At 46.3% G+C, this 26,164-nt stretch overlaps 4 protein-coding genes across 5 annotated transcripts; all 4 read left to right on the top strand.

Moving 5' to 3' along the window:
- The first annotated feature begins 51 nt into the window (after positions 1-51).
- LOC120642648 lies at positions 52-6,043 on the top strand. Its single transcript, XM_039919213.1, has 5 exons — positions 52-532; positions 966-1,364; positions 1,925-2,017; positions 2,787-2,926; positions 5,395-6,043. Exons 1-5 carry the CDS (start codon positions 188-190, stop codon positions 5,828-5,830), a joined length of 1,413 nt encoding a protein of 470 aa, XP_039775147.1. The 5' UTR covers positions 52-187; the 3' UTR covers positions 5,831-6,043.
- Positions 6,044-6,556: 513 nt separating this feature from the next.
- On the top strand, positions 6,557-10,354 carry LOC120642649 (ELMO domain-containing protein A-like). Of its 2 annotated transcripts, XM_039919215.1 has the most exons (9): positions 6,562-6,932; positions 7,035-7,144; positions 7,632-7,700; positions 8,187-8,302; positions 8,398-8,452; positions 8,860-8,980; positions 9,087-9,134; positions 9,735-9,829; positions 9,923-10,354. In XM_039919215.1, the coding sequence occupies exons 1-9, from the start codon at positions 6,845-6,847 to the stop codon at positions 10,022-10,024; spliced, it is 804 nt and encodes a 267-aa protein (XP_039775149.1). In that variant the 5' UTR covers positions 6,562-6,844; the 3' UTR covers positions 10,025-10,354. The 2 variants fall into 2 exon arrangements, with proteins under 2 accessions (XP_039775148.1, XP_039775149.1); XM_039919214.1 differs by having other exon boundaries at positions 6,557-7,144.
- A 6,894-nt stretch (positions 10,355-17,248) lies between these two features.
- LOC120642647 (probable WRKY transcription factor 12) lies at positions 17,249-21,095 on the top strand. The gene is made up of 4 exons (XM_039919211.1): positions 17,249-17,660; positions 17,735-17,814; positions 17,991-18,161; positions 20,712-21,095. Exons 1-4 carry the CDS (start codon positions 17,430-17,432, stop codon positions 20,881-20,883), a joined length of 654 nt encoding a protein of 217 aa, XP_039775145.1. The 5' UTR covers positions 17,249-17,429; the 3' UTR covers positions 20,884-21,095.
- Positions 21,096-23,880: 2,785 nt separating this feature from the next.
- LOC120642646 lies at positions 23,881-24,706 on the top strand. Its single transcript, XM_039919210.1, has 2 exons — positions 23,881-24,316; positions 24,425-24,706. Exons 1-2 carry the CDS (start codon positions 23,887-23,889, stop codon positions 24,457-24,459), a joined length of 465 nt encoding a protein of 154 aa, XP_039775144.1. The 5' UTR covers positions 23,881-23,886; the 3' UTR covers positions 24,460-24,706.
- Positions 24,707-26,164: the final 1,458 nt, after the last annotated feature.

Here is a 26,164-nt window from a genome sequence, read left to right as displayed (position 1 = left end):
GACCAAAGAAAAAAAAGAAAATATATTTCCACGTAGATGAGGCTCTCGCGCGCCTGGGGCCCCACATGTCAATCTCGCAGCGTTCTCCGAGGCACTATCCCCAATCTCGCAGCTTCTCCACACTCGCCGAGCGGCGCCGTGCGCGCACGCGACCATCGATCGAGCACTACACACCTGGCAGCAGAGCATGCAGCCGCCGTGCCTGGGCGCGTGCGGCGGCGGCGGGCTCACCGTCCCCGCCCCACACCGCCGGGCCTCCTCCTCCTGCGGCGTCGCGCCGCCTAGGGCCTCCGTCTCGTGCTCCGCCGGGGGCGGCAAGGCGTCGCCGAGGGGGAAGGAGAACGTCTGGAGCGTAGACAACGAACGCGCCGCCAAGGAGGCGGGGCGGGGCCTGAAGCACCGCCGCAGGAGGCGCCCCGGCGGGCGCCGCCTCCCGCCGCCGCCGCCGAGGAGGAAGGGCAAGGATGCGGACTCCAGGATTCTGGTGTCTGGAGCCATGCTCGTGGAGGTCGAGACCGTGCTCCAAACTCAGGTATTTCATGCTTCTTCTCAATCGGTCCATCATATGTAAGTGACATGATTGCAAAGATAAGGCGGATAAATGTGTTTCTAGCAGTAGTGTATTACCATTTTGGAGGAACGGTGGAGGGCTTCTCATGTTAATCCTGCGAAATCCAACCGGTTGCTTTAGTTATCTACATCAATCAACAGTTTGAAGTTAGTTTATTAGACTTGAGCCAATAGCTGCTTCAGAGATACACTAATTGATGGTTGGATAATTCATTCGGTTCAAGCATTCTAATTAGTACTAATTAGTTCTGGTAGGGTTCATATAGCGGTGAATGGTAGGGATTAAGCTGGGGGGGAACAACATTCTCCCACCAAATTGTTTGCTTAATAATTTGACGTACATTATTACTAATAATTTGATGGAAGCTTCTGATGTTATTAGTTTTCAATCTTAGGAACCTGTTATAAAGCCTTCTTGGGATACATTTGCAAGTAGCTTAAGTGGTAACTGGAAGGGTGTTGGAGCTGTCTTCTCGCCAATCACAGCAGAGATGGAGCCTGTTGGAGTTGGGAACAAAGAAGAGTACCTTTATGACTGCTACACTCTTTCTCACATCGAGAGATCTTTTGATAGTAGTCATGGATCCGAGATACGAAGGAGAACAAATTGGGTCCCCATCAATCCTTTCGGGGAAGCTGTGAAGCAGATCAGATCATATGATGGTGGGAGTTATGATGCTTCTAGTGGGAATGGAACAGCTGATTTGCCTTCATACGAGTCTTTTGATCTTAACAAGAGTGCTGTGCTTGATGAAGAAACTTTTGATATGGAGCCTGGAATCGTATTTTTTGAGGTAGGGTTCCTTTGTCTTTGCCTCCATTTTTTTCTTTATGAAATTCAATGACACAGATATATGCTTGATTTTCTTTATAGTTTATATTCATCGCTAATTGAAAACCATGGCATATGTTCTACTGTCATCAATATTTTTTTTTGTTATGCTTTGCAAAATCAGGAATTTTGTTACTTTTTTTAGCCACCAGCCTATCAGGATCTTCGTATGTCAAAATGTGAATTTAGTATTTCGTCCTTGCAATACTTTAACAATTAGGCAGGCTTCTCTGCCAGAAAAAGAAGATAGTTGTGAGGTAATGCAATAAAATTGTTAGAACTATTATACATTTAGGCCTGAATTATTCAGATGTGTTGAGAAGCTGCATTAGAAGCAAGTCATTCTTCAGTGAGTTTCAGTTATAAGAAAAAGACATTGATGCCTTATATATCCATTCTTGTTCAAGTGCATTATTCTCTGGCCATTAACTTCTCTGGCAAACTGGGTTATAATCAGTTATGTCTTCTTGTTCATGAATAATCCAGTACTTACCGTTTTGACCACTGTTCTTTGATTTTCAGGATGGATCATACTCCAGAGGTCCAGTTGATATTGCGCTTGGTGAATATGATGAATCTAAATACTTCCTTTCGCCAACATATAAGTTTGAGCAAGTATGTCTACTCCACTTAATTTTTCATTTTCAATTTTCGCAAACATCACGTGAAGGTCTAGGCTTACTTGAATGATAGGAATGCTTATCTCTATATGCTAAGTAGAATAAGTTGCTTCTGTACATGAACATCTTTTCTTGGAGAAAATTACGTCTTCTTCTTTTTTCGTCATTCTGTTTTACATGTGGATGCCATAACTTAGTTTTGCTCTGCTAGATGAACCTTTTTTCCGTCCCAAGCAAAGTACCTTGAAAGGCTATAGTTTTGACATACAGAAACTCGCTAATATTACCAAACTGAAATTTGCTATAAGGCTCTGTTGTGTTAAAGTCGATTGGTATCATATTGTTGCTTGAAACCGTCTTGTGCTAATTCTTCCTTTGCGATGTTGTTTTCTTTACCTGTTAAATAGAAACCATTTTCCTTTTTGTGTGGCTATGTTGCACATTAAATTACATTTTTAGTGTGCAATAAATGTGCCATTTTCAGGCAATTTTAATGAGTTTTATGATTGAATTATACACATGTACAAATACAAATAGCAAATTCACCAGCCTTGTATTTACTTTGTAAGGATAAGGAAAAAATCCTTCCCAAATTATGTTACTAATTAACCAGCTATTCTGCAACTTTCAAGTTTGAACAATATTATTTTTGGAAAGAGGTTCACGTGTCCATTAGATATGTGTACCATTTATATCTAAATGCTGCATGTGGGTATGGTACTTTTGTTCATCATCGATGACTTCTACATCCATTTGTATTTTAGTGTCTTGTCAAAGGTTGCCACAATAGGTTGCGGATTGTGCATACAATTGAGTTTAACGAAGGAGGAGCTAACATACAAATTGTAAGGGTTGCTGTATATGAAGAAAAATGGGCCAGCCCAGCAAATATCCATGTTGAAGAGTAAGACTCTGCCTTATCCTATGAATTTATCCATTTGCTTTACTGCTCATGACAATAATAGTTCAAGGTTGGTCAGACCAATCAAGAAAGGATAAAGAATGGTATAATGGATATGGCTGTTTTAAAAAGATTTCAATCAAGGCTATTTAAAAATTTTATTATGTGTGATTCACCTCAGGATATGGTGACATTTTATTGTGTGGACAACACTCTCACAGTGTAACTGGTCAGCTGAACACGCTAGAGAAGCGGTTCGCTGAGCTAGCCCAGGTTCGAGTCACACAAGCTTCTTATGATAAAAATCAAGGGGCGTCTCCCCCCCTGATCTAGTTTTTTTTTGGACATTTTATTGTGTGTGATTCACTTCAGGATATGGTGACATTCTTCTATAAGGTTCTGTTCTCACTCTTGTTCCTGATGAGCTACACTGTCTTCCAAAAGATGCTGACGTTGTATTTGACAACAAAACCATCTTGTGTCCATATCAAATATTTCCTCCATAAGCGCCACCAAATTTTTCTTTTGTGGGCCAAGGGGTCCACAAAGTACAGATTCTAGACTGCATGATTCAAAACTAGCACATCAAGTTCATAGAGACAAAGATAGAAATACAGGAAGCTTTTCTAGGTACAATTTTCTTGTACGTCTGGTCAATTATTTGAGGGTTTCAAACCTAATTGGTTTACCAGTAACTGTATGCAGACACTAACTAGAAAAGGAAGTGAAAGACCAACATGAGCTGAGGAGCCATTTGACTGAATAATTCCAGATCTTCTAAATATGATTCATGCAACAAAAGCTGGCCGGCCAGCGTGGCCACGTCACCCGCTTTTCCCGGCCGTTCGATCGGGCACACAGACGGTCCAGATCGTGCAAATCTTATGATTTTTGCAAAAAAAAACCCTTGTACTAATGAAAAATCAACCCGCAGTCCCTCTAGCACGTCGACCTGCGCCACACTGGCCACCACCGCTCCTGCTCCGCCGCCACGCCTGGAGGAGCTGCCGCCGCCGCTCCACCGCGCCGCTTGCCGGGGATCTGCTCCACGCCATGGCCGTCGGCCAGGAAGGGGGGAGGAGGGCGCCGCCACCGCCGTAGCCGGATGTCGAGGCCGCCAGATCCGGCTGCCGCCGCCATGGGCCGAGCTCGAGGCCGCCGGATCTGGCCAGCCCCGCCGTCTTCCCGCCGCACAGGCGTCCGCCAGCGCCGCCGCCATGGAAGAGCACTGGAGGAGGGAGCAGGAGAGGGCGGAGTGACGGGCGCCGCAACTCCGCCGCTGCGCTCGAGCTCGAGCGCGCACGCGCGGCGGCGCTGCCCTTCCCGAAGACCATGGCGAGCAGGCGGAGGAGGCGACGGAATCGCTGTGGCCGTGGCGAGGTCGTGCTTCTGCGGGTCGGCGCGGTCCTCATCGCCGGTGTGTGTGCGGTGTCGTGCAGCTCCATCCCGGCTGCGCGACAGGAGCAGCTTCGAGCTTGGCTCCTTGCAGGCGTCGGCGTCGCAGTCCCCGTTCGGCTCCTTCCCGAGGCTGGCGTTGTCGCCACGGCGCAGCTCCTGAGCTCGATCCCATTGTCCGTTGTGGCATGCTGCTCGGCTGCTAGCTATGCTATTTGATTGGAGGGGGGAGAAAAAAAATAGGCGGCGCAGGTGCTAGCTTCCTGTGGTGGGAAAAGCAAGAACACAAGGGGGAGAGAGCTCGTGCTTGATGGATTGCTCACGTAGAGAAGGGAAAATAATGGAGGGGGCTGCCGCCTGCTTGTTTGGTGCGGAGAAGCAAAAAAAAAATCAGAGGAGAGGAGAGGAGTCTGCCGACAGAGAGAGAATGAGACGCTGCTGCTGCCTCGTGGCCTTTTGTCCACGACAGAGGGAGTGAGGGAGAGACGTGTGTGAGAGAGGGGTGAATTTGCTGCACACACCGACAGAGAGAGTAAATGGGAGAGGTGCCGTGTGCGTGCATGTGTGTTTGCTGTGTCCACCGATGGAGAGAGCTCATACTCTGCTTGTTGGTTTAGGAAATGGATTAGCGCAAGGTTCGCAGTTCTTTTTTTATTATAAGAGCTGATAGTTAGGGCCAAACTTAGCAAGTTTTCCTTTTGGTAAGTGTATTCATCGTTCTTCATCTGAAATCTACAACTTTACTATATAGCAAAATTTTAAATTTGCTAAAGATACACTACTTAAACAATAACATCGTGACAATAAAATGACAATAATATATACCAGATGCACCAACTAAAGTTCACATCAACTATAATACTACGATGTGGGATACGGGCGTCGCGCGGCAAAGCCGCGGAGCTTTCTAGTTTTCTCTATGGGTGGAACATGAAGTCGTGAACGACCATGATTTTTTCTAAAGAAAAACATAAATTGTTTCATGTGGCCTGGATATATAAATAAGGATAATGCCTAATTTCGAGCAATATTGACTTTACAAGTTTTTTAATGAACTGCATTTATTTCCTCTGCAGCGATACACTTGTTGAGCTTAAACCATTCTCTCGAAGAAGCCGGACCAAACCATCAGAACTGACAGGATCCTGTAAAGTATATGAAGCCAGTGCAACACCAATTTTCAGTGATGAAACGCAAGAGCTAGAGGGCGGCGCTCCTTTTGTCTACTTGTGCATGGAGACTGTGAAGAAGAGAACCCTGCCTGAGAGCTCAGTTTTCTTTGGGGAGGAGGAGATGCTTGACATGCAGGATGTCACCGTGCTTTGGTTACCTGGTGGCGTCACTGCCTATGTTGACATCAATGAGGATGGTGTGCTCTGCATCGGGGTTGGGTGGTACTCAGAAGAAGGGATCAATCTGGTGATGGAGAGAGACTATGGAACTGATGGAAGGCTCAGGGAGGTTCGGACGAAGACTGAAGTAAAACGCCGGTGGTATCAGTCAGTTCCATAATAACCCAAAGAATCGTTTACTTGTTTCTGAAATAGGAGCGTAGGATCAATCTCCAATCATGCTTATGGAGTATGAATTACACCAAACCTTTGTGACAGGTTTGATGTACTTCATAGATAACTTGTAAATTTGTGTTGCCTCTGTAGAATGCGGATGTTCTGGTTTCATCAGTAAGAAAATTAAGCTTAGAAAAGCTCATTTGCCGTTTGCTTATGCGTCTTGCTTCCCACGTGCATCAATATATTTTATGCTGCAGCTATAGGCTGACTTATGAATGATATATTTTGGCCAGTTGGTCTGGAATATGCTGACAGCCTTTGGGAACCCACAATGCTGTTGATCTAAATCTTCGCCCATTGGGAGACGAGATTGATGATCTAGATAAGCTCTTTGGTATCTTTTATTCGTCTTTGATAAACATAAACTGATCTATCTCTGGACATCATATTCTTAAATGTGAAATTCAGATTTCAGTGTTCTTTTGGCGCTATTAAACACAACATTGCAACCTGAAGACATTCATTTGGATACACCAAAGATTCAATTCTACCCGCCTTGCTTGAAAGCCTCTGGGATTGGCTAGGAAAGGAAAGTTGCTTTGTACGCTGGACGTTTTTTTTTTTTTGATAATCTACGCTGGACGTCCTTGTCGCCTCAAACAGGGAAGCCGTCAAAGCTGGAGCGAGACGACACAGCAATAATTCGCGGCACCATCGGGAGCCAAGCCAATTGAGAAGCGCCAAGTTGCCAGCCAAACGAACCAGCTAAACCAGGGGGGTGCCACCGGCGCGGCGCGTCGTGGAGACAGTCCTCGTGGTCGATCCGGCCGTGGGATCTCGCGCACGCCAGGATTGGGGAGCCGCGGCCTCCCTCCGCCCCGGCTATGCATGGGTTCCCGCGCGGATCGCGGCGCGTAGACGCGGAGGTCGGGAAGGGAGAGAGGAGAGAGAGAGAGAGACGGGGGAGGGCGAGGTCGAGGAGGCGGGGAGCAGCGCGCGCGCGCGCTCGTTCGGCATGGACCAGAATGTCGGCTCCTTCGTCGCCGTGCGCCGCCTCTCCGGCGCCGGCGCCGTCCACCACCACCGCCACCACTCCTCGCCTGGTACGCGCGCGCGGCTTTCATCGTTTGATCGCGCTGTTCGTCTCGGTGCAGAGGCTGATCGCGGTGACGATTTCCCCTCTTCCTTTTTCTGTGCGCCCGCAGCGGAGGTCGTGGGCGTGTCCACGGCGTGGATCGGGAAGGGGCTCTCGTGCGTCTGCGCTCAGAGAAGGGATAGCGACGCGCGCCTCTCGTTCGATCTGACCGCCATTCAGGTGAAAAACTCATTCTCGTTTCGTTCCTAGTGGCTTGTATCCCTTCCACGCAGGCGTTAGCAACATCTTCTCTCATCTCTTATTCCCTTATGGCACGCGATCATTTTTCTGAAACATGAATGACCGATCCTCCCCTGAAAAGTTTTAACCCCCTCTCTTCACCATGGGGCAATATATGAAAACGTGAATTGTAGTATTGATTGATGGCTTTCTGATTGCATTGCGTGTTGTTGCTGTCACACATGTATTCATGGGACGATGAAAATTCCTACAGGCTCTGTAACCCCGATACTTCAACATGACCCCGTATCACGTATCCGATACGTATCCGCGTATCCGTATCCGATACTCCGATACACCTTTGTGCCTTTAAGATTTGCAGAAATTTGACGTATCCACGTATCCGTATCGGGCCGATACTGATACGCCAATCCGTATCGGTGCTACATAGCCTACAGGAATAATAATTGATCATTCTCTGTTTCAGGAAGAGTGCTGGCATAGATTGCAGAACCGGATAGAAGTGCAGTATGATGGTTCAAATCTAGAGCATCAGGTATGAGCTCTAGCTGATAATTGAAATGCACATTTTTTTCTTTGTTACCGTTGAATGTGCTGTGATGAGCTTTGGTTTCCAAATCCAAGATGACAATTGGCATGGTATAACGTGTGGTTATATACCTAACAGTGCCTAGGTTCGGAGGAAAGGTGAAAATGTCTAATATCTACAATGAGTTTGAAGGCACTTGCACATTTCATTTTTCAATCCATCATTTTTATTAGACACATGTAGGTATTAAAAAAATGAGGAAATTAAGAACCCCTCAAATTAGCCAGTCGATCCAAGTGTACATCAATCATATGCTTGCTTATGAGTTGTTATCCTTGTTAGTAATTATTTGTTGCTGGTGCTCTCATGCCCTAAGAAATAAGGATATATGAATTGTTTCAGTTTTGCATGGGAATCTAGAGCATGCATTTCCATCTCCCTTTCCTGAGTTCTATCTAATTTTGGTTATGTACTGACACATATATCCATTAGAAAGCACTCAAGGCCCTTTGGCGTGCTTCTTTTCCTGGAACTGAACTTCTAGGGCTAGTATCAGATCAGTGGAAGGAGATGGGATGGCAAGGGAAAGATCCATCTACAGATTTCAGGTCTTTCCTTCGTTCATTACAATGTTTGCACTTTACCAAGCCATTCAGTTGTTAAATTTCAAATGTGTCATCATATGTTTCTGTTGAATTTACAGAGGTGGTGGTTTTATATCTTTGGAGAATTTACTGTACTTCTCTAAGAACTTTCCAGTGAGTAAAAATCACTCGACCCAAGTGCTTGTTCAATTCATCTCAACATTTCTGCAATGTTGGCATATGCATCCCTTGTGGCTTTAAATGTTATTTATTGAGCTTGAGTTCGAAAGGATATAAAGGAGTCACATAGTTTACATGTTTCTTGGAATTTCACCAAAACTCTGCCTTCTTCCTATTGCGGCAATTGAACAGCCAATGATCCATTGATGATTTCATTAAATGAAGAAATGGTCGATAATTTATCTTGTAGATCCTGTAAAGATGTAAGATTTGTCCAGCTATGCTGCATTATGTAATTAGAAAAGAACAACGGGAAATCCAGTTACCACCGCTATATATGTTGAACTATGTCCTTTTAAATTGGGCCCCAAATTCAGCTCAGTGAGTCCCTGTCTCTGCAGAAATCCTTCCAGGAGCTCCTTCGTAAGAAGAATGGTGATAGAGCGTTGTGGGAATATCCCTTTGCTGCAGCTGGTGTAAATATTACATTCATGCTAATTCAGATGCTTGATCTTCAAGCAGGTTTGTCTGTCAAACTTTTCAGCATTCTTATTAAGTTGATCTGAACTGTGAAAGTAGTTTGGCAATCATCTTGAACAACTGTGATCTGAAGTTGATGTCGCTGCAGCAAAGCCGAAGTCATTGATTGGAGCAGTGTTCCTAAATTTACTTAAAGGTATGTCATTCTTTTACTGTTACATTTGTATAGGGCTGAAATCTTACAGAACTGACGTAGTTTAGGCTTTTATCACAAAAGGCCTTTCAGGCTCAGACAGTCTGACTTAACCGAATAGTTAGTGTTGTCAACATAGCTATATCTTAAAGATTTGGAGGACTTCAATGAGCCCGGCTGACTTGCCTAGTTGTATCTGACATGCATGTTTTCTTAGAAACACACTGCAGCTAGCTAGGGCTAGTTAAATTCTTTACAATTACTTTCAGTAAGGGTATAGAAATCCATACAGTATTATAGGCGTAATGGTAAACACCTGCATGAGGCCCTCTAGAGATATCCTCACTCCGTTCCAAATTGTAGGTCATTTTGACAAATTTAGATTCATAGATTTTGCTATATGTATCTAGAATTCTAGATATAGCGTATATGTAGGCGCATAGCAAAAACCCAAGCTGTGTATCTAGATTTGCCAAAAAACGACCTACATTTTGGAATGGAGGGAGTATATATTATTAGCTTTTAATAGAAGCTGGGTAAGAGCAATCATGTTTTCACAATTATCTCCAGGTAGGACCATCTGACCTTTGTTTTTTCTTTCAGAAAATGATCGAGCATTTGACATTCTTTACTGCATAACTTTCAAATTGATGGATCAGAAATGGCTCGACATGCACGCCAGTTACATGGATTTTAATGTACGTCTTTCCTTTCTAATACGGAATCCATTGGACACGTTCTTTGTACCAAACACCTTCCATCCTGACCAAATTGTCGAACAATCGCTGCAGTCGGTTATTAAATCTACGCGGCGCCAGCTCGAGAGGGAGCTGTTGCTCGAAGACATTCAGAGAATCGAGGACATGCCATCATACAGGTTTCTCGCCCGCTAGCAACTGAACTCGGTCACACACCTAACATTGCCACATACAGCGCCGCAGCTCCATATACGTGAAGAATTACAACGTTGGAACCACGTACACTGAGGTCAACGCTAGAGGAATCTAGGATAAATGTGGACACTGTGGATGTGCTTCATTGGATTGTGTTACCTGTTTAGCTACCCTGACAGACCCAACAGCTGGGATGTTATTACTGGCTTTTACCCTTGTATAAGGGTGCCTTTTCTTTTGAACGACATACCGGCAGATCCTAGGTTTCATTGTAAACAAGAGGATCGTGGAAAGTCGTCTGGAAATGCTATGTGTCTATGTGTTCATCCATGCATGACTGAGGACATTGGCAACGGACTCCGACCAGTAACAGGGTGAGCTCGGATAGAGAGCCGGCCAACAATCATTTGATTTGGGCTTGGTACCTTCGACGGAGCCCAAAAGCCTTGCTCATCCAAGCCCAATGGCCTCTTTGGTTAGGCCTATAAAAAACTAGAGTTCATAATTTCTATCACCTCCGTCCTCCCCCTCAATCAAAAAAAAAAAAACAACAACTTATCCGTCCTACCCCTAAAAAGATATTTCCCCGTCCTCTGCTTTCCAGCAAAGATACGTAACGTCCAAGAATCTCGACGCTTGAACTTCTATCTTTTTATTCAGAATCTGGCTGGGTTAGCTAAGGTCCTGTTTAAAAATTTTTGCGAAAGAATCTTACTAATTTGAAGTACTAAATAAAATTTATTTACAAAACTTTTTACACAGATGGGTTGTAAATCGCGAGACGAATCTAATGATGCTAATTAATACATAATTAGCAGATAGTTACTGTAATATCACTGTTACAAATCATTGATTAAGTAGGCTCATTAGATTCGTCTCGCGATTTACAGCCTATCCATACAAAATGTTTTATAAATAGACTTCATTTAGTACTCCATGCATGTATCGAAACATTCGATGTGATATTTTTTTTTTTGTGTTTACGGGTTTATGGGGTGGGAACTGCTTACAGGGTCTAAACTACTCTCTCGTCCAATCGGAGCCGTCGCGTCAGGGATCAGTCTACGCTGGCCTGATTTTCGGTTTTTGGGGGCAATGGCAAAGCGCCCCTCGCCAGTGAGGAGGCGACAAGCCAAAGAAAAGGGATAAAATAATCACATCAGCCGATGGGGGATGGGGGCTGGAGCTCGATCGATCCTGCCATCCAGGCATCAGAGATCGGATGGGATCCTGCGATCACATCCGGGGGGCCATCTCGAGCCCAGCCGAAAGACGGGCGGGGGGATCAGATTAGATGTCACGCTCCCCGTTGCGCGGTGCCTGACTAGGAGCCTAGGAGCAGCACAAGTGCACAATTGTTCTGCATAAAAATTTACTGCATATTTTGAAGGTATGTTCAGACTTCAGAGTGATGAGTTTAGCAGCATTATGTTATCAATCTACATGACCTTTTAGTTATTGACTAGCGAGGCTAATACTAATAACATTTAACCTTATATATCGCCCGAAGCTCAGCGCCCGCAAGGATGCCTGATTTCTCTCTCTCTTACTTTTTCCCTTCTTTTAGATTTTTTTTTGAACAAAATCCCTTCTTCTAGATGTAGATCGAGTTGTCTTGGGTGGCGGCTGCGGCTTGCGGCGCGGCCCCATGGTGGAGGTCTAGTAGTGGTCTGGGGCTGGCGACGTGGCTGCCCGTGGAGGTGGCCCAACGGCGCGACGCGAGCCGTGGTGTCCAAGTGGGGAGCAGGGTTTGCCCCTAGCTTCCTGTGCGGCTAAGAGCAAGGGCAATGGATACGCCAGCAGTCGGGCGAAAGAAAACCACCCTGGCACGCATTAAATGTTGCTGCAGCAGCTGCCGTGAGCGGCGCAGCACCGCAACCAATGGGCAGCGAGCGGCGCAGCACCGCAATGAATAGGAGGTTCCCGCGGCGCATCCGCCTGCTTCCGCTGGCGTCTCGCAAAACGCCTGATTCCTTCTCTCTCTTACTTTTTCTCTCTTCCACGTCGGACTCCGCCAGCTTCTCGCCGCCCATAATACTTGCTCTAATGGGTGCTTTACCGACGGCGGTGACCCGTGGCTCCGGCGGCTCTTGGCCCACGCAAAGTCTCTCTCCTTGGCCGAGCTCAAGGTTGATGATGTTTCTTCATTCCAGCTGCCACCGCCATGGGGCTTGCCTCCGGTTGCTACCTCCCGTCAGGGTCCTGTTTGGGGCTTGTCATGGTTTGCTTTTTGTGTGTAGATTCTCGGGCGAAAGCTTAGTTTGTGCCGGTGATGATGGTACCGTGGGTGTTATTTTTCTTCTTGAAAGCATCAACGTGAGGACCACAATCTAAAAGGACAGATTATGGTGAAAATCAAAGAACTGATTAAGTGGTTCGGACGGCAGCAGCATTTCAATGTTGCTCTCCTCTTGCCTTGATGGTGATACCATGGGCGACAGGAAAGTATAGAACCATCGACGATCCTTACATCAAAGGTTTCTAAGGAGACAATTGATGTGAGATTTATTTTACGGCATGAGGATCGAGCAAGTTAAAAGAAGGATGTAGAAGAAGATCGAAATTTAGTCTTTCGTTTTCTTTCTTATTTCCTTCTTTCTTATTTTTTGTGTTTCTTATTTGAAGGTTTGAAATCTAAGTATTGGAGGTTTGAAATCTAAGTACTCCTGTGAGCTTTTGGTTTTGTGGCCATATCTGTTCCTTTATAGTTGTAAACATTTACTTATAAATGTTCCAATTTTGTGGTCAGGTTTTCCCTTAATCTAAAAAAATATATAGAGAGCTAAAGTAGATTTGCGTACCATGATGGGAATGATGGGAAATCTTGGAGCTGGATTTTCTCCCTTCACCCTGGCCGCCGGTACGAGGGCTACAGGACCCCTTGTTTCCTTTTCCTTCCGGATGCGTGCAGCCTCTAGCCTCGGGGGTACACGCATGCAGCCTCGTAGGTCCTCAAGACTCAAGAGGATCGTGTCCCGGATGGAATAAACCTAGGCCGCCTACCGTACTTGCATCGACCGATGGATAGCGACGTCCGGAAGGCGGAAGCCTTTCCCTGTGACTCCGCGAGGAGGCAGCGGGTCGGCTGGGACTACGAGAAACCCCCGCATCTCCCGAGCCCGACCGCCGAGCCATGCGCGACCGGAGGGCGGCGAGTGTTTGGAGCTGGCCGGCCGCGGGCTGGCGGCACGCGTGGAGACACGGGCGCATGGGCCTCGCCCTCGCTCCCCCGTCTGATTTGACAATGCAGCGGGATCGGACGCGGCCCGCCGCCGGCCGTTTGGGGGGAGAGCCAGGACCAGGACGGGGCAAGCCGCGTGCGCCGTGGGCGCGTGTCGGGGGGCAAGGAGCGAACGGCCTGTCGGGTAAGTGTGTTGTGCGTGCGCGCCGCGCCGGGTGCCCGCTCGTGTTCGTGTTGCCCCGCGAACTAAATGATGCGGTTTCTTTACTCAAAAAAAAATTGATGCGGTTCCTGCCGCGGCCGCGGACGGTGGTGGGGGCGCCGAAAGCCTGCGACCGCGGCCCACATCACCCAAGTGTACAGAAGGCCACACCACCTGCGTGCGCGGCCGCGGCGGCACTACACGGATCGGTCGTTTTCCCTTCCCATTCCAAGGAGAACAGGTGAGAGGCCATCGCTTGCTGCAGATGCGAATGCCCGGGCCGGCCGTAGATGATCACGCAGAGGGTGGACGGGGACGGGGGCGCAAGGGAGAAACATGCGCCTAGGCCCTGCTCAATCGAGCTAGCAGGAGAAAGCAGCAAGCATCGCGTGGACCGCGGCTGGAGCACACACGTCTCCCGCTTGCCGCTTGTAGTCACAGGCTCACAGCCGATGCCACGGTAAGAAAAGGGCCATTGCACTGGCCAAAGCCCAAAGGGCCAAATCAACATCATGAGAGAGAGAGAGAGAGAGAGAGAGAGAGAGAGAGAGAGAGAGAGAGAGAGAGAGAGAGAGAGAGATGTGGGCGCGCGCGTCATGATAGTCTGACCTGGTAACCTGGAAAGGCCGGTCGAGTGTGAATAGGCGAGCTGAGCGGTGGAACCTGGAAAGGCGATTTGGAGGTATTCGAATGGCTCATGATTCCGGTCAGAGGTCATCGTGTGCATTAGGCGAGACCGATCGAGCAGAACAGGAGAGAAATTAGGGGAAATGGCGTTCTCTAGATTGGTACTCGGTCGAAGCTAATCTTCCCACGGAACTTTTGGTTTAAGTAGATTGAGGGCAATGCCCTCCTCCTCCAGGGCAAACGGCACCGGCGCCGTGTCTATCTGAACAATGATGGCCATTTTGCCGTCAGGAACTCTGGCAAGGGCTGTGTTTAGATCGCTGAAAAAATGGAGAAAAAGTTACATCGCACGCTGTAGCACACGGTAGTATTTTTCGTTTGTTTGTGGTAAATATTGTCCTACCATGACCTAACTAGGCTCAAAAGATTCGTCTCGCAACATACATCAAAACTATGCAATTAGTTTTTTATTTAACTACATTTAGTACTTCATGCATGGGTCATTTGCTATATTTAATGTTTCGATGCGATGGAGATGTAATGGAAAGTTTGGATTTTAGGGTGTTTTTGGGCATCTAAACACACCCAAGATCATGACTCTGAACACAACGATCGACTAGCTAGGCCCGCTACCTCTCAAACCAGTAGCAGTCCCTGTAGCTGCCTTTTGCCTGTCCCCTGCTGCTACGTACTCGTACTGGTAGTACATACCCGTCCATATTCCCTGTCCTGCTGTTCAAACCAGTAGAGGTCTCTTGCTCCTAGCTTCCGTGGCAGTAGACTCCCAGCACGTACTCAGTACTCTGGACCCTGGTGTGCTCCTTTCTAGGACCACGTACTGCGAATAATACCATGCAGTAACAGATGGCAACGGATCGGATCGAGCTGCAGTGCTGCACAACTACAGCGCTGCTACACTAGTAGCAGTCGTACTCCTCACATGCATGTTTTCCTGACTGGATCATGACCTATCCGCGCATCACTGAACTTGATGTATCTCCAGTAGCCTACTCCTAGTTCTTTACACTGATCACAATGCGAATATGCGATCCTGCAAGAAACTTTCATTGGATTTGGTTGGTGAGAAGGAAGAGATCGAGATGAGGCAAGGCAAACGACAGACAGACAGACGGACAGGAGGCCGAGGCTGGGGGCTCTGGCCATGCACAAGCTATACGCAAGTGGACGGAGCCAGGGAGAGGCATGGCACTGGCTGATGGCCCTGAAGAAGAGGCTTTTTTTTTTTTACAACAGCTGCAATATAGGAGTAACAAATTTCCCTCTCCCGTGCATTGTCTGCCTCAGCGGCTATGATCCTAATCTGGAAACACCGGGTCACTTGCCGCTGCAACTGCAAGCTGCGTGTGCGCGCTCTGCCGCGAGCCTGCGATCTTGGCATGCATGCTCCGATCCTGGTAATGGCGTGCTAGGCCCACCACTTTGCCCCCATGAGAAGAACCCTAGTTTTCAATCGGAGTATCATGCGCGTGACCAGCACTACCTGCCGCTGCAGACACATGATTGGCACGAACGCTAGCTGCACGGCCCGTTTCCTCTCCTGTGCAGCATCGAAGATGACTGCCCTTGTGTGGCCATGCTGTTTTTTCTCTCCTGAATAGCAAAGATTCCATTACAAATAGCACAGTAACTGGCTGGGCCGTTCACCGTTGTGTCAGCTGTACCATGGTACTTCGTCTGCAAAGCATGCATATCCGACGTAGTATGTAGATGCATATGTATCCATGCTTCTATGCATAGTCAATGAGTATGCATTTGCATGCACACATGTATCATGTGTGTGTGCACGTCTGCAGGTAGGAGCTACTACAGGTAGATGGAGGAGTTTCGAGAGTGGAGTACTAGCTGCAGATGTGATCTACAGGCTTGCATGTGGAGTGTGCCCATGCTTTTTTGGTGGAGTGGTGCCCCACAATTATTGAGCAATTGTAGGAAACAAAAGGTACGGTCAATGTATTCATGTATCTCTGATCGACCGCTTCAGTAAGGCCCCGTTTAATTTGGAGAGGGCTTTTATCAGCTTCAGCTCAACTTGTTTCTCGCAAATCAAGGCACCATAGCGTGAAGGCGTTTTGTAAGCCGAGGTAAAAATGAACTAGAAGCCAGCCGGGTGAAGCCACTTTTTTAGCTTCACCGGCTTTGGCTTCACAAATGAAGCCATTTTTGGAAAAATCCCTCCCAAACGAGGCCTAACATATGCTCCTCAATTACAGTAAAAAAAAACCGTGCTCCTCATGAAAAATCTTTTGCTAAGGTAGGGGAAAGTTCTGTTGAAAAAACAGTAGCCGTGGTGCATGGTGTTCTTGCAATAGTTTGGCATAGTTTAACTACCAAATTCATGTTTTCACTGCAGTTAGTCTAATAATGTTTGAGTTACGTGCCATAAAATTTATACAGTATAGGAGTGGCTTGGTTCATATTTAAAGCACTTGCCATTTGCCAATGATATATGATTTTTCAGCTAAAAGTGAGGGTCAAATTAAAGATCGATTTTGCACAGTCAAATTACGCCTAATAAAATAAAGCAGTAGTAGCCTATGACCTATTCATGCCCTCGCCGCCTGAACGGGAGGCAAAAGTAGCGCTTGACATTATCATTTTCTTCTATCACAAACATAATTATAAAAACAAAAACTACATTGTGTTAAAATAAAATATTATACACTATTATATATGAAAGTATTTCCATAATGAATTGGTATTGTCATTTTGTGTTTTCAACTTATATAAATTTTTAGATACTGATGATGACGGTTAGTTTGAATTAGGATAAACCTATATAAACTTATATTCACGATTACAATAATCACTTCGAGAGATCAGTAGATGTATAGTTATTAGAAATTGGATATTTGGGGATGACTGATGATGGTTTAATTGGAATTCAGCGGTTAAAAAATGTGATCAGAACAAAAAAGATGGTTATAAGAATCCATTCCCCCCACCAAATATTCTAGCACAACAACTCTAGATGCAAGAAAGCATACGTAGAGTCCGGGACAACGTTAGTTTGTACGTGACGTCGAGAGTTGAGAAGCCAACCTAAAAAGCAAGTGCTAGCTATAGATGATGAATCTGAATGCAAGCACTGAGCACCATTGTACTAGCCTAGCGCGTACAACACCGCTACAGGAACAGGCACTGCCATCACACCACCATTTGAGCAAAAGGCTCTTTAAAGGGGATGTCTCGTCCAGACCTCCCAGCTTGTCCACCACTCCTTTTTTTTAACCTAAAAGACAGAAATCTTCCTCGGCATCTCACTCACTCATGCCCCCAAGACCACTTTGATCCATGGATGATTCGATCCATTGATCATCACCACGACACACCCTCACCTGCATGGTCGATAGATCGATCTTGTGTTATATGCGTGCATGGAGGGGAGCAGCCAGTTTGAGACCTGCCTTCCTAGCCTCTTCAGCCCATGCGCCCTTCCTCCTCCTCTTGCCCCGCTGCCGAACCAGCACAAGCTTCTGCAGATGCCGTTGTTCCAGGTCCAGGAGCAGGGCGGGAACCATGACGTGATGCTCTCTTCGGACCACCACGGCGGCCTGTACCCTCTGCTTCTTCCAGGGATCCCGTTCGTCGTGCTGGACGCCGGCGAGGTAAATGACGCTTGATTGAATTGAATGGCATATCTGGATTGTTCCTTGATCCTTTATAAAATTGGTTTTCGCAGGCGGGTACCTCAGCGGCGAAAGCCAGTGGGGAGATCGCTAGTACCACCACCACCGGCACGTTCCACGGCTCGAGTTCATGGTACGTAGGGCCGCATCGTATCTCACCGCTTGATTCTCGAACACATGGCGGAGTAGTACTGTGGCATGGCCTGTTCACCGATTGTTAGGGTTCTTGGTGTGGGGTGGGGGAGATTTAGCGTTGAACTGATTGGGATCACATCGGCATCTCCTCATCTCTCCGGACGGGGTGAACAGGTGGAAGGGCTCGGCGGCGGCTGCCGGGGAGAAAGCGCGGATGAAGGTGAGGAGGAAGATGAGGGAGCCGAGGTTCTGCTTCCAGACCAGGAGCGACGTGGATGTGCTGGACGACGGCTACAAGTGGCGGAAGTACGGCCAGAAGGTTGTCAAGAACAGCCTCCATCCAAGGTACTCGATCTATCTATAGTGATTCGTTAGTTCATAGGAGCACACAGTAACACGCAATGGCAAAAAATGGATGCTAACCCTAATGCTCTGTTTACAATTGGAGCGTGAATGTTCAATTTACCCGCCGCCGCTATGGAAAAAATCGAGACGTTTTCCACAGAATTCCTCTAATTTTCTCGTACGTTTTCCCCCGCAAATAATAACCCACTTCAGGAGTGAAAAAAGTGTGCGCAGGTGCTCTTCCACCTGATGCATGATCTTGTTTTTGGATGTCAAAAATCGTATGCTAACTTGCCAAACCTTGAATCATATATGGTATACTGCGGGTAATAAGCATTGGTAGCATGTCGAAGGCGGAGTCAGCATTGAGCATTGCTCGATCTGTGGACTACTGGCTCATCTGCTAGTTGAGTTCTCTGTCTAGCAGTGATATTTTGACGTTTTTGAATGACAGTGAAAGTTGGAATAAAATAAATCGGCCAAAGACTTGGCTTGAGCCATGCATTTGATAGTTTAGAACGTCTCAATCAATTTTCTAAATTTGACATTTTAACATATTTACAACTTTTCTAGCTTGGCCATATGTAAATAACTTTTATAATTCTGTATGGAAATAATGTCAGATTCGCATTTTAGAGACCAATAAAAGCCAGTAACCTCAAATAGAGAATAAATCATAGACCGCAGATTATGGGGAGAAATTGTGTGTATTTTTGCTGCCTTGCTCCCCCCCCCCAACTAGCTTCTCAGTGCGCCGACAGCTGCTAATAAAATTATGACATCATAAGGAATACTGTGCCTAAAGAGGAACATCCAATCTGATGCATTTTTAGGTGTGTTTTGTAACGCCCCCCCCCCCCAACACCGCACAGTCCAGCCCTTTCGAGGGGCGAGCCCACTTACACATAGCACCTTACTTACGCTTTCATCCTCACTTCGCGTAAAAGGGTCAACCCTTGCCTCAACTAGAAATGTAGTACTAAACATGTGCACGCAGCACTCATGGCCACAACTGGGCCACATCCAAATTGGGCCGGATTTCACATGTTTCATGATATATACTTTTATAAATGTGTTCTTGCATGAGAAAAATTGATATAGATGACACATGCAACATATTAACATGAATATTCCAGATACAGTTGCCATATGTCTATAATAGTTAAATAACTTTATGGCAAGATTGAATCGTCTTTTTCTATGACATTGAGCATGCTTGATGCATCATCATCAGTGATACATCTGCCCAAAACTCATCTATGCTATGCTGATGTTAGATAAGTCTTTTGCTTTCATTTCACCTACATCAGAAAAATTGTTGCTGTGAGAGTCACACCACACAACCTATTTCCAAAAGAAAAGAAGAGTCAGGCCATGCAATACTACAAAGTGAAAGGACAGATGCATATTGCTGGAGTCTCTAAAATATCAATTTCAAGAATTTGTAAAGAGATCCTTTTCCTCAATCTACTGCTAGCTAGGTCTAAGTTCTGATCATACATCATCCAAGGCATGCACTAGTAAAACCTATCATCATTCATGATCTGCAACAATAGGACACGCATGCACATGAAGCAGTGCGTATGGATGCGCTGGGACAAATGCCAAATGGTGCACACATTTTCACAGAAGGATGTTTCTTCAGACACTCAATGCGCTGTAGGAAAGGCAAACCGACCTGTCCATATGATTGTTGGCCCATAGTATCTTTGAAATTTTTCGTTCGAGCTACATCTCATTCGCAAGTGCTTTCTTTATAGATAGAGGGCATGTAGTATATATAGAGCCTGAATCTATGCCGGCCGGTCTGTTCATGTTTTGTCTGTGTTTGGAATGCTCTTGAATAATATATATGCTAGAATACTCTCTAGATTCAACGCACATATATAAAACTGGCCAATCAGATTCAGTGCGACTTGATGACATAGTCCATTATATGCATAGGAGCTCTCTGCCACGTAGATTTGATGCAGTTTTGATGATTTGTCATGCAGAAAAAATTAAACTTAATTTTTGCCATGCATGCATAACTGACGAAGATCCAAACATATGGGGGGGGGGGGGGGTCTCAAAAACCGACCATTTCTTTACATTATGCCCCGGCATGGTGAAATGTTTGTTGTGATACTATGGAGTATTATTTTCACAGCGATATCGATCTGTAAAAAAAAAACTATTTGAACAATGTAACAGGTGAACAAGATAAATCCCAGCCATTTCCATACCAGTAGCATATGCTTAAATTTCGGGATTAATTGAAGAGGCACTTTCTGAACACATAAAGCTGATAGATACAGTTTGACAATGCTTATGCACAGGTGCTACTTTTGCAAATCTCCTCTCTCACCCCCTTGCGCCCCTCCCCTTGGATATTGATCTGATGACCCCCTTGCGCCCCTCCCCTAAACCCTAAACCCTATGACCCAGATTGAAGTTTTCATAGTTTGCACGGAGAAATTGGTTTGCACCTGATACATTCCCTAATTAATTTGTGGTTTCAGCAGTTCGCTGATGATCAGTCCCTTGATCATGTCATTTGCATGCGTTCAGGAGCTACTACCGGTGCACCCACAGCAACTGCCGCGTGAAGAAGCGAGTGGAGCGGCTGTCGGAGGACTGCCGCATGGTGATCACCACCTACGAGGGGCGCCACACCCACTCCCCCTGCAGCGACGACGCCGGCGACGACCACACCGGCAGCTGCGTCTTCAGCTCGCTCTAGAGATCGATCGACGACGCGCGCTTGCACATCTGATCTGATGATGAAGCTATTGGCATGCAGCAATGCTAGCTGTGTGATAAATATGTGGACGATGATGCACCAAGATGTTGCTTTGTAGACGCACATTTGGATCGGAGTAGAAAGCAAATCAGTAGTAGCTGCAAGGTCCATCGATCCTAATATAATCTACGGGTGACTTTTGGTTACATGCATGATTGCGTCAGAACATCTGATGCTGTTAGAACGGTACGCGTGCTTCTGCTTAAAGCCTTAGACATGGCTGCCATGCATGTAAGGCACAGAAAGCGAGACCAGACCAGGCCAGGCCACCTTGCTGCTGCTGGCAGTACGAACATTTGTATTCACCTGGCTAATTGTACAAACAAGGGCACAGCTCCTTGCTGATCATGCGTGCAGCTCCTAATGATTGCGAAACTGCACCAGTACAGCAGTTGCTGCAAGTGAGGAAAACCATGAGCTCTCAGACAAATCTTCATTCACATGTTCGTGTATGTCTGGCGGCTGACTGCATCGGAAGGGCAAAAGAACCTGAGAGGCTTACTGGGCCACTTCTGAATTAGGTCGCTCGAATAGCTGCAGTGCCTATTGTTCCTTGGTCCTCTTCCTCACATAGGATCGGGCTTCCTCAGGCCATCTCACTCACCAGTCACCACTAGTCTAATGAAATGTGTGGAGATAAAATACATATTCTCTGAGCGGGAGTTTCACTAGATTTGTAACGTGTTAAAAGCGATGAGCATCAATTTCACCATGATAAAACTACTCTTTGTTGGAATTGATCTCTTGGCCCAATCCAACAATAGGGCCAAACCCCTTGGTGCGCCCCTGATCGGGGGCGTCTAGCCCGTTATGGCTGGTGAGCCCCTATCGCCAGCACTATAAAGAAGAGGAGTGGGGCCCGGGGCGCGGCACCCAAAAGTTCACCGCGAACCCACTCCCACAGTCCCTACCGATCTAGGGTTAGCGCGAGGTCGACGGGAAGCTCCGCCGCCGCCACCACGACGTTCTCCTCCGCCACTCCCATCGTCGGTCAGTGACGGTGGAGGCCTGAAGGGCGCCGGGATCTGCACTGTCCACCGCCGCAGCTGGATCCGCTCACCACCGACCCGGACTTCCTCGCCGCCGTCGACTACATGGCGAACCAGAGTTCCTCCTCCACTGCGCTGCCGCCGGCTGATGGTCTGCACTTCTCTGCACACCTCTCTCTCGTTCTTTGTACTAGATTAGGCATGAACCACTTTATCTTGTACTCAGAATGTACCCCAGACCCGGTTTTGTACACTAGACTCGATCTTGTACAGCAACTCAGAACAAATGAATCTAACAATGGTATCAGACGCCCGATATAGTTGTAGATCGGGTCTTTTGGGGTCAGTGGACTCAGATCCGTGCTCAGAACGGGGGAAGAATCGAAGAAAGACATGCAAATAGATCTCGAATCAAAAGAATGTCAAGAATCCCAACCCCAGAAATTTAGAACCCTAACCCTAGCCAAGAAGAAGGCGGCGGGACACACCAGAGCTTGCCGCCGGTGCACAAGTTGGCCACCGCCGCGTGCGCATGATCCCGGCCATGGCGGCGCACACGAACAGATCGTGCCGCCGCTCGCCGAGATCTCCAGAAACCGCGCGGACCTCGGGCACCGCCGTCAGGCCGCTCGACGGCGGCGTGCTCCCACTTGGTAGAGCGCGCGCGCCGGCGATGGGGCCGGCGGCAGCATTGCCTGCTCCTCTCGCTCCGGTCCGGTCGCCATGATTGATTGCCGCTCGACGCGAGAGAAACGGGGGAGAAAGAAAGAATGAGCTAGGGTTTTGCGCTCCTCCGACAACGCCGGTTTTGACCGGCCGAAATGCATGGGCGGCCGTCGGATTCAGTCCGACGGCTAGCAGCGCCTGGCCGGCGACGTGGGCCAGAAGCAGCCCAGGCAGGGGGCGCGGGCGGGCCACTTTCTCGGCCCAGGCCTAGGTTGCGGCCTGGGCGCGGGGGCGCTCCGCCGCGCGGGATGGGCCGTGGGCCGCATCCGGCCTTCGGGCCGAATAAAAGAAGAGAGTTAGAATTTTCTTTTCATTTTTCAGAATCCTTTTGAATATGAATGAATTATGATGAATTTGTTTAGAATTTTTTTCTGCATGAAAATACACCGACGTGTATTATTTTCAGAGCAAAGAATTAAAGAAATTTACTTCTAAATATTTAGAATTTTACCTGTTTCGCTGTAAGAATTATTTTTTGTCTCTATGTTAATTTGAACCAACGGGATAATTGATATAGAGGCATATAGAATTTGTTTTCTCAGAATTTTTTGTACCTTATGATATTGTAATTTTTGACCAAAGTTGATATTGCAATATTATAATCTTGTCCAAATTTTTTCATGCATTATGTCTTTTTCTGCCCAACGGTGATTTAGATTTAATGCACAGATGCTCGCATGTTTTAATTTTGACCAAAGTTAAATTGATACATTTATTTATTGTTGTCCTCACAAAATTTGAATTCAAATTTCAGGCTCCACTGTTATTATGAGTCTTGTGAATGGAATCCCAGAATTAGATGGCACCAACTATAGGAAATGGTACCAGAAACTTGAGATTGCACTGGCGATGGGCAATATAGATTTGGCCATCACAACGGCAGCACCACAAGAACCAGAAAAGCCTGTGAGGGAGAGAATGAAGAAGCCACTGCTTGGGCTCTTCGTGAAAAAAACTATGACACTACTTGGACCAGATTTGACATTGAGCGGGCTCAATGGAGAGCTTCAAACCGCAAGTGTCTCATGATCATCAAATGTTTCATTTCAGATGCAATCAGAATGTCAATCACGGATTACCCCACGGCCTCAGAATACTTAGCCAAAGTGAAGAGTCAGTTAGTCAGTTTACTGGTTCCTCCAAGTCTTCTGCTGCCACTCTTGCTGAACAGCTTATGACTAAGAAATACACTAGTGGTCCCGGTGGCATCAGAGATCACATCTTACATATGAGCCACATGGCCATCAAGCTCAAAACAATGGACATGCCTTTGCCAGAATCGTTCCTTGTTCAGCTGATCTTCAAGTCCCTACCAAAGGAGTTTGCGACCTTTCATGTCAACTACAACACCTTTCCAGAAAATTGGGACATTGAGAAGCTGATTGGCATGTGCATTCAAGAAGAAGATCGCCTTCAGCATGCCAATGGTGGCGAGCTTGTTTTTGCAGTACAGCAAAAGAAAAGGAATTATCAAAACAGGAGACCTTTCCCACCAGGCAAACATCAGAAGGAGAGTGGCCCTTCCAAACTACCTCAGCGCAATGTCCAGAAAAACCGGAAGAATTTCCCAGTTGAAAGAGATCAGTTCCTTGAGTGCAAAGGAAGAGGGCACTACAAGAGGGATTGTCCGAAGTTTCTGAAAAAACTGCTAGAAGAAGGTGAGGACACCATGACGTTTATAGATGAATCCCTGTATTTAAGTTATGATAAAATCCATTTGGTGGATTGACTCTGGTGCAAATATGCATGTTGCTAATGCCTTACAGGGGGAAAGTATGAGGAGAAGCCTGCCAAGCGGTAGAAGAAGAATTAAAGTTGCAAACGGACTAGAAGCAGAAGTCGAAGCCATCACATAATTTCATTTACAGTTAAATAGTGGCTTTGTACTTTGTCATAGAGATGTTCTCTATGTACCGTCTTTGCAAAGAAACTTAATAAGTGTATCGAGATTAGATGATGACTCAATTAATTGCTATTTTGGAGATGGCAAGTGTGAGATATTATTTGATAAAGAATGTGTTGGTCTTGCCTTCTGACAAGAGAAGTTATACTTGCTTTCATTAATTGAGAATGTTAATGTTGCTTGTTCTGAGAATGAGAATGCCTCCTCATACGAGAATGTTACTAAGAAACGCAAACGAATTGATGCAATCTCGTCAAAATTATGGCATTGTCGTTTAGGCCATATTTCGAGGGGGAGAATAGAGCGCTTAGTGAAAGCATCAATTCTTCCAACATTAGAATTTTCAGATTTAGAACAATGTATCGATTGCATTAAAGGAAAGTACGTTAAGAATATAAAGAAAGGTGCCAAATGAAGTGCGGGAATTTTAGAAATAATTCACACAGATATATGTGGACCGTTCCCTGTTACTACTGTGGAGGGCTATGATTCCTTCATAATGTTCACAGATGATTACTCGCGTTATGGCTACATTTATCCAATCAAAGAGCGATCAGAAGTGTTGGATAAATTCAAGATATTTAAAGCAGAAGTAGAAAACCAACATGATTTAAAGATTAAGATAGTCAGATCCGACTGTGGGGGAGAGTACTACGGACGACACACCCCGTACGGCCAAGTTCCTGGACCTTTTGCAATGTTCTTACAGGAAAATGTCATAGTTGCCCAGTATTCTACACCGGGCGAGCCTCAGCAGAACGGAGTGGCTAAAAGAAGAAACCACACCCTGATGGATATGATAAGAAGCATGATGAGTTACTCCACGCTATCGATTAACTTGTGGATGGAGGCGTTAAAAACCGCCACCTACATTCTTAATCACGTGCCAAGTAAATCGGTGCCGAAAACACCGTATGAACTGTGGACAGGAAGAGAACCCTCACTTAATCATTTTTGCGTATGGGGCTGTCCAGCTGAGGCCAAAGTATTTAATCCAAACATTGGGAAGCTAGATCCCAAAACAGTCAGTTGCCATTTTATTGGCTTTCTAGAAAAATTGAAAGGGTATCGTTTCTACTGCCCTGACAGACACACGAAGTTTGTAGAAATAAGACACGCTGACTTCTTAGAAGATCAGATGATCAGGGGGAGCATGGCAGCCAGAAAAATTGATCTTGAAGAGAAGTGAGTATTTGTTCCCACTCTGATGAGTCAAGAGCCATATTTCTCGTTGCCTGTGGTCGCGACACCAATAGAACAGGAAACTGCAGTGCCAACACCTGTTGTCAGTTCTCCCAACGTGGCAGAAAATGAAAATGAGGTGCCCGTTTCTCATGATCAAATAGAACCCGATCAAATAGAACCCACTGCCATAGATGAGGGGGAGCCACAGCAGCCTCCCGTGCAAGAAATACCAGTCCCAGTGGCCCCGGATAGGCCACAAAGAATTAGAAAACGAGCTATTTCTAACAACTATGAAATCTATAATAGTGAAAAAGTGCAAAATGAGGGTGATCGCACCTCTTTTGAAGAAGCCATGAAAAGCGCAAATTCATCCAAATGGTTTGCAGCCATGGAAGATGAAATGAAATCCATGAGTACC

The sequence above is a fragment of the Panicum virgatum genome, chromosome 7K (genome assembly GCF_016808335.1).
Source record: "Panicum virgatum strain AP13 chromosome 7K, P.virgatum_v5, whole genome shotgun sequence".
NCBI classification, from domain to species: domain Eukaryota; kingdom Viridiplantae; phylum Streptophyta; class Magnoliopsida; order Poales; family Poaceae; genus Panicum; species Panicum virgatum.
The sequence above is the reverse complement of the archived record's forward strand: the minus strand, read 5'-3'. Positions and strand labels throughout refer to the sequence as shown.